Source organism: Staurois parvus, unplaced genomic scaffold (assembly GCF_062004578.1).
Source record: "Staurois parvus isolate SC_StPar_1 unplaced genomic scaffold, SC_StPar_1.0 ptg000262l, whole genome shotgun sequence".
Classification (NCBI taxonomy): Eukaryota; Metazoa; Chordata; class Amphibia; order Anura; family Ranidae; genus Staurois; species Staurois parvus.
In genome coordinates, this window is record NW_028318058.1 from 4,773,724 (window position 1) to 4,788,604 (window position 14,881).

General features: G+C 39.0%; 1 protein-coding gene across 1 annotated transcript in view; it reads right to left on the reverse strand.

The window, feature by feature from the left end:
- The window catches only part of LOC149459362 (interleukin-1 receptor type 1-like), a 67,882-nt gene that overhangs the window by 7,749 nt on the left and 45,252 nt on the right, over window positions 1–14,881 (reverse strand). Inside the window, exons 7-10 of the mRNA XM_089681251.1 lie at window positions 13,794–13,917; window positions 11,888–12,036; window positions 7,911–8,054; window positions 1,326–1,487 (exon numbers count right to left, since the gene is read on the reverse strand). Of these exons, the coding sequence (XP_089537377.1) occupies window positions 1,326–1,487; window positions 7,911–8,054; window positions 11,888–12,036; window positions 13,794–13,917 (579 nt within the window). The remainder of the gene's footprint in view (window positions 1–1,325; window positions 1,488–7,910; window positions 8,055–11,887; window positions 12,037–13,793; window positions 13,918–14,881) is intronic.

Sequence of the window (14,881 nt, forward strand, 5' to 3'; positions counted from 1 at the left end):
TGCTAGCTCAAGAAAAAACAGAGGGATGGGAACTGTGTCTCTCAATAGACTCCAAGAAAAAAATCTTATTTTTTGATCATCCAGTGAAGGACACCAACATTCAAAAACAGCTGGGACACCCAAGAGAAGCCCAACTGATTGGTGAGCAACAGCCAAGAATTTGGGAACCATCTAAAATACTAGGTACTTGAAGGTCCAATGCCTAAGACTGAACTGAGGGAAGAGACTCTAGTAGGACTACCAAACTCAAGAGGTGACCCCAGAGGATCAACTTGATGTACCAGACCAGGACAGAGCAACTACCACCAAAGTTGCAGTATCAAACTGTTGACCTCTTAGAAGATGTGAGCTGTGAGATCCTGACATCTTAACAGATTGTAAACCAGTTCTAAAGGATCATAGAAAAAATACCCTGAAGGGTACGCCCTCAAGCTAGACTGCCTGAAAAGGGAGAAGAGTGAGCAGACAACCTCAAAAGACTAGGCAGGGAGAAAACACACCACAATTCTAAGACTAAGTGAGTCTTCAGAGACAGGGTTACACCTGGGGCTATGCCACAGCTCTGGACCCAAAAAGTATTCTGCAGCTATCTAACACTGTACACTAAGGTCTGTGAAAAACACAATGAAGAACCCAGTACCTAAAAGTCACATTCCGGGTAAGCCCCACATGTTCAGTCCAGTGTGGTCTGGGTATGGCTTTTAAAGTTAGTGCTGGGGAGTTGCCAAACAGATGTGGTGTAGAGACTAGCTCAAGCAGCTCTGTACCAAGGAAATTTGACTGAAGTCAGAGAGGAAAAAATCTTGCATCGGTATAACAAAGATCTTGATTGTCACCTAGAAAAAACAGAAAGCTAGCAAAAACTTGACTTTTTTCAGCAGGGCTGAAGGAAAAGCGTCCAACCTCCTATATACTAACAAAAACGTGAGGCATGCTGGGTAGAGGAAGGGTTATATGGGACTGGCTTACTTTTTTGCTTGCTAGTGTCTCGACCTCCTGTAGACAGCAGTATAACCCGACTGCTTCTGAATTCCCTCAATGGACATCAAAGAAAAGCAGCTTCTGGCTATTCCAAAAGCTGTAAGGTCACAAAGTTAGTTCTGACTAAACTTCTCAATACTGAATATTATTGAAGTCAATCAAAATCACTCTTGAAAGGACTGTAGTTATTTAATTCTCTTCCATCCAAAACCTCACCTACAATATATTAACTTTCAGAAAATGTCCATTTAGCTAATGCCAAAAGTAAAGTGGAAACAAATGAGTGACCCTCAATGTGTGTGGAAATCAACATAACAGAGAGGATATTAACTGAGGATACTTGCCTTGCCCAGGTAAATCATCTCTTCCAATAATAAACAGTCGATAAGCACACTGCTTTTCAAGAACTTCAGGAAGCAACTTGAGCACAAATAAGTCCATGTCATATGCACAGTTTCCTATTGCATTTTTTGGATACATAATGTAGGCATCATACAACTTGTCATCTGCAAAATATAATGTGAATATTTCAGTTAAGTCTTATTTACTCAATTGTTTTCCAAATCAGAGTCACTTGAAGTGTCTTTTCTCATAAACGTGATGTCTTCTCTCCTCCAATTTATTAAATCTACAGTGCAACAGTCAGAATCTTACAACACAGATGAAATACATTTATAAACATGTTTTACCTGTCAATGGTTTTGTGATTTTGTTTCATGTGATAGTCATGTAATGAAACATCTCTGTCAAACTTCATAGCACAACATTATGGCATATCCTGTTTTAGCTGTGCTGCCTAATATGTAACTTGTCTATAATGGATTAACATTACCATGTTGTAGTATCATCCTGGATACATAATAGGCAGTGGTGTGTAAATTAAAAGACATTCTGAACAGAATTATAGATCTACTTGGAGGTAAAAGTGTGTGTGCATTTGTATCTCACTGCATGTTCAATTGTTTGTATACAGTTAAACTGGCAATAGATGGATCAAAATTTGTGTGGTTCAGCTTAGACCAAATTAATTTAAACCCATCTATGGCTTGTCTCACTCAATAGAAGTCGATTCAAGGATTAACTTTTTTTCAACAGGATCTTGAAATTGTTGCATTCAATCAGCCACCGCAGCCAATCAGCTGCTGTGCTGATTAGTGTTTTCTCACAGTGGGGGAGTCCACGCTGTCAGAATACAATAGCAAAGTGGGGAGGATTCCTCCATCCATCTGTCTTGTGTGCATGGGGGAATACTTTATTTTGTTTTGTTTTTTTAATCACCCCTTGAAGAAATGTCCAATCTGTCCAGCTTTAGGCTTTAAGTCTGAAAAAAAAGGAATTTTTACTTACATGTAAACTCCATATCTTGGAGTATAGTACAGGACACATGCTTGATATTCATAGACGATGGGTTATAGGCTGGTACTTTCAGGTGTTTGGACACTGGAACAGATGGTAGGATGTCCTGTGACCTGTACTGTATGCCACGTTTTGGAATCTCCAGATAAATTAAAATTCCTTTTATCCTAATCATACAATACAGGGCACGGGCTTGGAAGTCCCCAAGCAATGTATAAGAAGGGTGAGCAACAACAAGGTAAATAGAACTGTGCCAACAGGTACAAAAATAACAAGGGTCAACACACCCAACTCAGAGTACTGCTGCATAAACCTTGCATCTGAAAGTTGCATTCACAGAATATTCACAGAAGACCAGGTGGCAGTAAGCTGGGCAACAGAGGTATGATGGTGAAATGCACAAGATACTCATACCCATTTGGTAGAGTGAGCACATATTAGTGCAGGTGCTTTGTTCATTAGGGTGTAAGCTCTTGAGATTAGCTGTCCTATCCACCTAGTTATGATGGATCTTGAAGCAGCATGTCCCTTGCAAAGTCCTAAGGGTAGGATGAAAATGGAGTTCATTATGCTGACAGAAGGTGTAAGTTTCAGGTAGACTCTGATGGCTCAGACAGTGAAGAGCAATCTTCTTTTGGTGCTTTGGAATAGGACACAAAAAAGAGAAGGACCGTGTCTTCACTGAAGTGAAAGGCTGACACCACCTTAAGAAGAATGGAGAGCCTTGGCCACAAGACTCATTTTTCCTTGCAAAAAATGAGGAATGGCTCCTTACAAGAGAGAGAAGCTAACTCAGAGACAAGTATGAAAGATGTGATAACCACCAAGAAGGCTACCTTGCAGGAGAGATAATCTAAGCATAGTTTCCTGACAGGTTCAAAGGTTGGTTTCTGTAGGGCAGAGAGAACCACTGTGTGCTGTAAGGGTGGATTGATCTGAGAAACACCTTGAATAAGGTAAAGCAAAGCCAGAGATGTTTGGAAAAGAATGCACAAGGCCAAAATCTGTCCCTTAAGGGTACTTAAGGGCACATTCTGGACAAGTCCGTACAGGACTTGCAAGTCCAGAATGCGAGGCCCATAGTAATCTCTGGGAATTAAATGCCTGTGTTCACACCAAACAAAGGGTTTTTAGGTACAATTGTAGATCTTACTGGAAGTGTGTTTTAGAAATGTAGGAATGTCAGACTTAGAAACCCCTCTGACCCTTAAGACTTGGGCTTCAATAACCATGCAATCTAAGTCAGTGACTAAGAAGCAGGATGGAACAAGGGGCCTTGAGACAATAGGCCTGGCCTGTTTAGAAAATGAAAGGATAGTCTCCTAGAAGTCTGAGTATGTCCAGGTTCTTTTGTGCAATGAGAATCACTGGTTTCTTTTGTTCTGTTTTGCAAAGCAGTCCAGGCAGAATTCACACTAGAAGGAAGACACAGATTAGCCTAAACTGAGTCCAGGCAATTATCAGAGAATCCCAATGCCAGTGCTAGAGATTCCTTGGTCCACACCACAAACAGAAGGAAATTGTTGAACCTGGAAGCTGGAGGCCACAACATCCGCATCTGGAGTTCCTCATTGCTGACATATCAGGTTGAAGATGTCAGGGTGAAGATCACATTCCCTTTGGTGCAGGGGGTAACAACTGAGGTAATCCTCCTTCAAATTGTCTACTCCTGGAATATAGACAACAGAGATCATCTGAAAGTTTTCCCTGTCCATGGGATGATCAGACTTGCTTCCTTCAAGGCTGCATGACTCCTGGTGCCCACACCGGTGATTGATATAGGCCACAGCCATGGCAATGTCCAACCACACCTTGATCAAGTGTCCCTAAAAATATAGGGGCAGTGTTGCAGAGCCATTTTTATTGATCTGAGCTGCAAGATGTTAATGGGGAGCTTTGCTTCCTTGGGTGACCAAGTTCCCTAAACTGTGAGAGATTCTAACACACCTCCCTCACCTGAAAGCCTGGTATCTGTTGTTATCACCTTCCCTTAGTTTGGTAGAAACAGCTGGCTGATTGCCACGACTGGGTTGGAAATCCACCAGTCTAGGGAGTTCCTTGCTTAGCTAGATAGGAGCAGACAGATCATCAAAAGGGAGCATGTTTATCCAATGCCAACAAGATGTGTTGGAGGGGCCTTGAATGGAATTGTGTGACTGGAACACCTTCAAAGGAGACCACCATAAGGTCTACACCCCCTCAGAGAATTTTACAGAGGGATGCTTTTTTATCTCAAGACTTAAGCGTGAGATCTGAGAGACTGGTTTGTTTTCTAGAAGAAAGACATTTGCTTAGGCTGTATCTTGACTGAGGCCCAAATACTCCAAGAGAAGGGGAGGTTAGAAAGCGGATTTCTGTAAAGTCAATTGCTCAACTGAAAGCCTGAAGTATCTGAATACTCTTGTGGAGTTTCTCAGATAGCTAGAAGAGAGGTGAATCCTTCAGAACAGGGTTTTCTAGATGCCCTGTGACCTGAATGCCCTGAGCTCTTAAGAGGGCAAGAAGAGATGTAATGAACTTTTTGTATACTCTGGAAGCAAAGAAAACTGGAAGAACAGAAAGCGCCGATAAGATGGGTAAATGAGAATATGCAGATAGGCATCTAGGATGTCCACGGATGACAGACTATTCCCTTGTCTCGTAGAGGCAATAATTGACCTTACAGATTCCATTTGAAACTTTAGAACTAGAAGGTGCTTGTTTAGGGATTTTAGGATTTTAGGTCAAGGATAAGGTGAATACACCCGTTGGATCTTGGTACTGTGAACAATTTTGAATAGAATCCTTTGAACTTGTCTTTCAGAGGTACTGGAATGGCTACTCCCTGGGGCAAGAGATGGTTCAGGGCTTTCTGCAAAAGTGAGCAAGCTTGAGCAGATTTTAATTGGTTTGAAAGAAGCAAGCGTTGAGGGGCTAGAATTTGGAACTCTATTTTATACCACTTTGAAACTACCAATTGAACCCACAGGCCAAGGACGTCTGTGACCCAGAGAAAAGCAAACTGTAACAGACGTTACCCCACTCTCATTGGAAGAAGGGCTCTGGGGTAGACTTAGTGGATTTTGTATTCTAAGTCTTGCTACAAGAGGAAGGGCTGAATTTTGACTTAGCAGTTTAAGTCTGGGTAAAGTGTTGCGGTGCTCTGCAGAAGACAATGCTCCTGAAAAGGGGATTTTGGAACATTCCACTGTGAAAAAAGGACCTTTCCTCCTGTGACAACATTAATGAATTTGTCAAGTGCCTCACTATCCAGTTCTTCCTTGAAAGAGCAAATGTGTAAGGCATATTTTACTGGCAGCTTCAGCTGGCCTGTCTTTGAGCCACAAGATTCTGTGCACATGAATAGAAATCAGAGCCATTCTGTAGACTTGTGTCATGACTTGTTCTAGGCTATCTGCACAACAGAGCAGAGCAGAAGTTAATTGTTGTAACTGATCAGCCAAGGTATTGTCCTGAAATATAGCATTGTGTTGGTTGTTCATTGCCCTAGTCCAATTAGCTGCAGTTTGATAAACAGAAATTGCAGCAATAACTGGTTGCAAAGCTGGGACTTTATAGCGTCTTTTAGAATGTCTCAAGTTTTCAGTCAGCAGTATCTTTAAATGAAGGAACGTCTTCTATAGGTAGAGTAAGGTGTTTGTTTAAGACTACTACTGGAACAGACCACTTTTTTGTGAACTTCTCTTCCTTTGGGTAGAGCTCAGCAATAATTCTTGGAGGGGTAAAAATCTTTTCTGAATTGACTCAATTTTCATAGACCATTCATTCTATTTGTTAAAGAACAGGTAATGTCTTTTTAGATTTAGCAAGGCTCTTAGTACCTAAAGGGGCATGACGAGACAGACGAGAATAAAGTGTGGCAATGCCAAGACATTTGTGCACAGCAGAAGTAAGCATATCAACATTGGAAAGTATATTGCATGAAGATGTATAGCAGCCTGGGTGTCAGAAATCTTCCACAACTTCCTCTAACAACACTTCCAGGTTCTCTTAATTGTCCTCTATGTCTACTTCTTTTAGATCAGGAATATTGGGAACTGACTCTGGTAGACTTTTTTGGGGTGGAAAAGGAGCCTGGTGCTGATGGTTACAGCTCCCAAGGCTTTAGCAAGGTTTTGCAGATTCAGATGCATTGCTTCATTTGTTTTCTTATTGGACTGAAGAATTCAAGGTATAATAATAAGCTAATTATGCTAACAGTGAAATCTTCATAAAGGAGAAGAGGTTCATCACCTTAGGACACTAGGAAAAAACTGAGGACTAGCGTAGTGGGATAGTGTAACAGGGGACTGCTCAGGAGGCATGTCCTTTAAAGTTTTACCAGTATCCAATCACCTGAGGGTACCAGTCTAGACCCATGGTCTATGAATATAAAGTCTTTGTCCTGTACTGTAAAATTAAGAGAAAAAACTGACTGACTAAAAATGCCATAATTTTTTGCTAGTGTTGTTAATCTTTTACTTCACATCATATTTTCTTTTACATATAAAAGACAAGAGAAGAAGCACACCTAAGCAAGGATTAAAGAAAAATAGTTTTTTTTTGTCTTTATCTACTGCAGATAACTGTATCACTGTATATCAGTGGGTTCAGCAACACTGTCATGGCATCTGGAGTGTGAATAAACTGCCTTGCTTGTCATAAGATTTGTAAATTTGTTTAGCCACTCTTGAGAATCGACATCTCTGTCACATTCATTTTCTAAATCTCTTTTAGCCCAACTCCAACCCACTTCATTGCCTCACTATGGGCTCATCCTTATGATAGAGAATGTCATTGACCTATAAGGTCAACACACTTTAACCATAAAGCCATAATTTAGCTATTCTAATATTTTTAATGTAATCAGTTATTCAACAGTAGGATTGACCCTAATTACTAAATTTATCAGCTTATTTATCTTTTTGCATAATTTTTGTTTTTAAATCTGTAGTTTTATCGCTGGAAAAGTGTTGAATATGTTTTAAGCCAACACTAATTTGAACTCTTCTGCTGCTGTTGCAAGTGTCTGGAGTTGTGTGATGCAGGTAAAAATAATAGGCAGGCTGTGCTGTTGGGAACACTGTCACAGAAAACTAATACAGCATGTGAGTAGAGATGGGAAGACTAAGATACCACTACACAGGGATCATTGACAGTCATGATCTTGCAAATATGAGATTTTATTGGAAGTCTGATGGATTAAAATGTCCTCAGGTGAAGGTGAAGGGTTTTTAAGCACTTCCTGTCTCTATTTCCACTACCTGTCATTATTTACCAAACAGGATAGTGTATTCTTAAAGGCAGTTGAGAATCTTCAAACGAAAAAAATGTGGGAACACTCATATGAATTATCCATTAAACTGAAAAGCAAATTCCTGTTCACTTTGAATACTCAATTATGTGCAGATGAAATAAAAAAACAGGAATTTGCTTTTCATGTGACTGGATAATTGAAGGGAATTTTCACACAATGTATTGTGTGAAGATTATCAACTCCTATAGTAAATCAGCCTCATTAAGTGGATTATCTTCATCTGTATCATTCCTTTTATATTACCTTTGATATTGCAGTTACTAGTATCAAAACATACCATTTTGGCGAGGATGGGAAAAACAGGAACTCCTGTACCAAAGAACGAGGTCAACTTTAAAAACTTTAATGATGATTACAGTGGTGATAATTAAAAATGTTGCTGTCACAAATAGTGCAATCAAGAATCCCTGTAAATTAGGACCTGTGGAAATTAAAATAAAATACAATACATTAATCAGATACATTTAATTGTATAAAAAAAATACATTTACTTTTTTAACAAAATCCCTTTGTTAAAAAACAAGTATACAAAATGAACCTTCCCATAACATATACACAAAAAGGGAACCATCACATAAGAAAAATGTATTTAAAAACTTCCTATTTCTTCCTCTGAAATCTTTTACATGCACCAAACTCTCCACTTCCTAAATATAATTTAAAAAAAGACATATAGACAATGACATCCTTCAAACATTGGTACATCCAGTCAAATAAGTGGCACCTCTTCATTATAGTAACAATTCAAAAAGGCATTGGACGACCTACTTCACATAAAGGCATGGGAACTAGATCCAGATGCTGACATAGATTTGGAAAACTGGGGCAAATGGAACTAATGTGAACATAATAATCAACAAATCCCTTAGTGAGGCAAAATATATAGTCTTATCCAGATGGTACCTAGTCCCAACCAAACTCTCAAAATTTACCCTGATGCCTCCCTAGGCAGATAGGCTCCATCTACCATACCTGCTGGACTTGTTCCAAGATCAAATGGTTTTGGACCAGAATATATACTCATTTAAACTATAACCACCATCAACATACCTAAGGATCTTCAAACAACCTTTTAAATGACTATCAGAGAAAAACAAAACAGAGGGTGCACCGGCCTTGTGCAATACCTTTAAAAATATGTTTATTAAATTTAAAAGAAGGTATTCAAGCCAGGCTCTGAGGAAGAGGCTAGTCCTCGAAACGTGTTAGCCATTTTGGATGTCCATCATTCTCATCACCATTCAGAAACGCAGTGCGAATTGGACAGAGGGTCTCATATGATGTGCTTACTTTCAGGTACTTTTGTGAGTAGAATACCTTCTTTTAAATTTAATAAACATATTTTTAAAAGAAATGCACAAGGCCGGTGCGACCTCTGTTTTTTTTTTTCTCTATTAGCACTTTTGGATTCCCCGGTTCTTTGAGGGCAGCAAGAGGTGCATATTCCAATACATTCGTTGTGTGATCCCTATGACATAGAGTCCATCCCTAAGCGCAGGAGTATTTGGGTTTTCCACTTTCACATCAACCTTTTAAATAAGCCCATACATGGAATTTTAAAGCCCATGGATTCAATATATATAAACCAAATAACAAGGTCACAGCTGAAGGACGAGAAACAAAAACTCTGTTTATGCTCAGTGGGGGACAGGGGCTAGGAATACTCAGTTTTCTCATTTTCATTTCCCAATTCTCCCTTCTCCTTATTTACTCGTTCTTAAAAATTTTGACTATAAAGTAATTTCCAGCTATGAAATTTATGTAGGGAACAGATAACTTATATGTACCTGTATATTGTACCTGATCAATAGCATTAGTAATGTTTAACATTTAGACATATTTTAAAATAATTTCACTTTCATGAGACTGAATGTAATGTGTAAAAACTAAATTTCTGAAATATTTGCATGTAATTCCATAACAACAAAAGTAACACATACACTATATGCGACGTCCAGGAGGTGGGCTTTAAACTTGGGCACTGCATATTTGTGTTCTTGTGTCCGTGCTCTCATCACAAAGACCGGGTTCTTACTGCAATCCCCGAGTCTTGAAATAATGATTGGGACTTGGGACACCTGGTTTCCAGTCACCTGATCACTGTGATAGCTTCTGATTGGCTATCATAGTGATCAGTCGCTGTGCTGCCCTCCCTTGTGTTTTCTTTCTCTTCTGGACAGAGAGAAAGATACAATGTAGCTGATGTAAAGAAGTGAGCATACAAAAGTGTGTAAGATAATGAACTAAAATTAAAAAATAAAGCTAAAATAGCTAAATAAAGGCTTGATCTAGGTCAGGATTAGTATCCCGAGTCAAGGTAGGGTCAAAGGTCAGGGTCAGTATATTTTAGGTAGGACTTTAAAAAAAAATTGCCTTTTTGTAATTACTATCATTTTCAATTAGTGTCAGTATGTTTTAGACAGGATAAAAAAAATGCTGTTTTCTGGGCCCTACTATGGATGAGTTTCTGGGCCCAACTACGGTTACATACAACAAATATCACACATATGTGGTATTTCTGCAATTGTCAGCAGCAGGAGAATTTATTTTGTGTTGTTTTTTTGGTGGTAGGTTGTGGTAGTAGCAAGAAATACATAGCTAAATAAAAAAAAAGATTTTTTTCTTTTTTACTATATTGGGCCAGTTTTCCCTTGACAATAAAAAATCTGGACAGATCTGTCACCATTTACCACCAAATGAAATCCCAATTTGTCCTAAAAAAAACCCAAGGTACATTCCACCTGGGTACACAAAGTAGTTGTAATTAGATGCTTAGTGTTACTATCACATGTCAAAGTTGTAAAATTGGGTCTGGCCATTAAGGTTTGTTTTACTCTTGGTCATGAAGGGGTTAAAGCTGAACTCTAGGCAAATTCTAAATACACAGATGAAATACATATAAATGAGCTATAAAGGATTTGTATTCATCTAGTTCTAAGATTTCCATAGCTCTTTCACACAGCACAGCTCTGTCTGGCAGAGCAGGAAACCTGATATTTTTCAATACTGTAGTTTGTTCAGCCAGCTTCTGTCTGTCATGTAAAATTGATCAGGACAGCTGTATTGGAGGACAGAGGAGACATTGGGGGTCTAATAGACAGAAACATGGCCTAGTATTTTTATATTAGGAGTGGATGGAGTTTGATGGGGAACGGAGAGACTCGTTCCCCATTGGGGCCGTTCCACTTTTGATTGACAGCAGATGGCAGTGGGCGGATCCATAGCTGATATTCAGTCCAATAGTGGCTTTGCAATGCTGTGCGCTGTCAATCAAAAGTGGAGCAGACCTGATGGGGAACTGGTCTGGCAAGTCATTTAAAAAAAAAAAAAACAGCTGTAATTTTTCAAAAAAACAGCTGTCAGCACACTTACAGGGACAAAGATGGCCGCCAGCTTTCCATGCCTACTTTGTCCCTGTAAGTGTGCTGACAGCTGTTTTTTGGATTCTTCCTTTTACTATATCAATAAAATACTACACTATCAGCACTTTTTCGTTTTAGGGCTTGTGTTTAGGAGCCATTTAAGGTGGAAAACATCCTCTTTTTGGCTATTTTGTCCTGTGGTGGAGAAGTATTGAGGAGCTGTTCCTGTGTACTGAGAGGGTCCTGTGAGTGAGGTCTGGAGTTATGCCTTGTATTCTGTCAGTGTGCCAGATGATTCCTATTCCTTACCTGAACCCAGATGACCACCAAGGATAAATTATACACATGCGCAATAATATTGCGCTTCTGGTGAGTGCAATCACACTACAGATCCTTATCACAGAAGTCACGTGCATGGATTTCACGGAAAAATTGGACTGTTTTATGCATTTCCATGTTTATTGATTTTTATTGTCAATATTTTTAGTAATTATACACTAATGTCACGATGGTTATAATTGTCACAATCCTTCACGTCAGTATATGACGGTAACTTTATTTGTATTGTGATCACTTTTAGCGCCACTTTGCGCTCACGATTTTTGCATTAGTCACTTTATGAAGTTCCAGCGCTGCATTATTTATTTATCAAGCAGTTTTGAGGATACAGAGGTTCATCCTGAATGCTAGCTACTTTTGTTTAACCAGGCACTCGCTATCTACTATTTTCTTATATGTTCTAGAATGTAATGGGCTGGAAGAGACAGACCAAGTGGTCTGCACTACACATATAATCAGCTTCACAAAATATTCAATTCATGTACTTCGGTCTAAAAATAATTGACCATTTGCGTATTATACTGTAAGCTAATTACTAAATGTAAATACATACCTGTTTTTTTCAGTATAAAAAATGCCGTACTATATGCTGAATTAGTATCAGCAGAGCAATAAAATTGTATACCATAATCTTCTTCTTTAACACTTGAAAAGGTTACATTTCGGCATGCCACTTTTTTCCCATCTTTTGTGAATGCTTCACTATAAGAAGAGAAATCACAATAATATTAGCTCAACACAAATCCTTCTTTAGATGCATCATGCGGATGATTAAAGCTTCTAAAATTTTACAATTTGTCAACTAAGGCAAACAGATTCAGGTACAGCATTTTAATTATATCGGCTGCTGTTGCTTAACCCTAGTATCTGAAAACCTCCCTTTCTATTTCTCATGCTGGAAAAATATTTTCTACTGTTGACCAAGCGCATGATGCAGTTCTATGTATAAATATACATTAAATGCAAATCTGACTTGATATTTTTATTAATTGCGTTTGATTATTCAGCCCATTAACATACACTGTGGGTAACCTTCTTTAGCTTAAAATTGCTGAATACAAGGAACAAAAGCCTACTTACCTGTGTATCAAAAATTAATGCAATTGCTAATATCTAAATGAGTACAGACATAGGACATTAGATTTGACATAAAGGCTGTACACTTATCCTAGCCATACATGCTAAACTATTCATGGAGGAATCTCCGCTGTCAGCTATTGTGTTCAAACAGTGTGACATCCACATGTCACTGTTCAGTGGACATTTCTCAATCAATCCTCTTGATTTTTAAATTTTTAGAATTTTCCAATTGAACTTTGACAAGACAGTTATTGCGCATAGGGCCACATAGGGCTTGAATTTTGGCCAATTCAGGAGGAGTTGGCCAAAAATTATAGTATGCATGCCGTGCTTGAGGAAAGTGAATATCTGCTTAGATTAGTGAATACGCTGAAATCAAGTTCCCTTTAAGTATTCTATGCATCGAGGTAAAAAAACCTTCTGCATGCATCTCCCCCCCAGCCCCTCCAAATATTTACGAGTCCAAACTCAATCCAGCATAGTGCATGCAAGCAGAGGCTCTCTCGCCCATCTCCCTCCTCATTGGCTCAGAGACAGCAGTGAGAGCTATTGGCTCCCACTGTAGTCAACCACAACTAGTGAGGAGGGAGCAGGGGGCAAGAGCAAGCTTCACTCTGTATGTTAACCACTTGCCCTCCAGAGGATTGACCTCCCCCCCTTCCTGGCCCGGACATTTTTTAGATACAGTGCTATAACTGACAATTGCGCAGTCATGCAACGCTGTACATAAATGAAATTTATGTAATTTTTTTCGCACAAATAGAGATTTCTTTTGGTGGTATTTAATCATCTCTGCGGTTTTTATTTTTTGCGCTATAAACAAAAAAAAACCTAAATTTAAAAAAATATATTTTTTTTTTTAATTTTTGCTATAAAACGTATCCAATAAAAAATTTAAAAACTAAAATTTCTTCATAAATTTAGGACAAAATGTGTTCTGCTACATTTTTTTGTTAAAAAAAAATCCCAATACATGTAAATTAATTGGTTGCATGCACAGTGTTTTCCATGTATTCCAATGACCCTAGTTCACATTAGTGTAGTCAGTTCCAGTGTGTTCCGGTGTAGAAAAAAAAAATAGCGCATGCTACATTTTTTCTGCACAGAAATGGAACACAACAAAATGTATCAGAAATGCACCAGAATGGAGTGTGGTGTGAACTGTAAGCAAAAACGCTTCTGGAACGCATCCAGAGTGCGTTTTTGTGGTGTGAACTAGCCCTAAGAATTCATGTAATAGAAGAGAGATCCCAGAACACCTCAGACAGGTTTCCACTGTTCAAATGATGAACCAGGTATTGCAAAATTTCCCTTAGAAAAAAAGAAACCTATTCCCTATAATGCAAAAACAACATAAAATGTGATTCACATATACTTACTATTGTATTCCCTCTATCACTCTGCCATCGTCAGAATATTCATTAATAAAAGAATCATTGTGCATCCATTTCAAAAAAAGTCTTCCACTTAACAGAGTTTGACAGGTTACAATAACGGAAGCTCCTAAAAAGAAGATAAATACACCACAAAGTAGATTAAATAAAAAAACTGGGAATTCAACTGGAAGAGAATGACACCTTTGCGAAGGCCTTGTTGGAGAATGCAAAGGAAAAAAACCTATCACAAGAAATGTTTCTCCCTGGAATCTTCCCTACAAATACATTTCTGTTGGGTGATTAAACTCACTGGTAGAAATCCTTATACAGCCTAACACTTACGAGCGATATCAGCTTTAATAAAAAAGTACTCAGGGCACTGACATGTGATCACCCACAGCCAACCAACAAATAACAGCCTTTAGAGGCCTTTAAAGGCTTAGTGCATTTACCCAAATGAAAGCCAGTAGCTTAAATTTTTCACATTAGCTAGTGTAATGGAAAAAAAAGTTTATTTTTTTATTTTAAAGCTTTGATATTGTATTAGTTAGTAAGTACATTGTTTGTGCTTTATGTGGGAAGCATCATGTTTGCATGGCACATATCATCCATGTGCATTAAATTCATGAAGACCTTAGCGCATAATATAAAACATTTATTGGAGGGGGAGTGGGGTTGACCCTAGAGAAGGCCCTCATGTAAGATTAAAGCAGAGATCCACCTGAAAAAAATAAAAATAAAAGTCAACAGCTACAAAAACTGTAGCTGCTGACTTTTAAAATACGGACACTTACCTGTCCCTCGGTCCAGCAGTGTCCTCACCACCGCTGGTTTCACCGGCCATCTTCTCTCCCTGGTGCCAGCATCTTCAGTGTGGGCACCCAGCTGTGACAGCTTGCGGCTTCACAGCCAGGTGCCCACTGCGCATGCGCAAGAAGTGCTGCGCTTTGTGAATGGCCCCGTAGTCTTCTGGAACCTGTCACGTGTCCCAGAAGACTACGGGGAGGGACAGGGGGGAGGACAACTTCTAGGCGATCAGACCGGAAGTGGGAGTAGATACCTGTCAAAATCGGGTACCCGCCGCTCCCCAA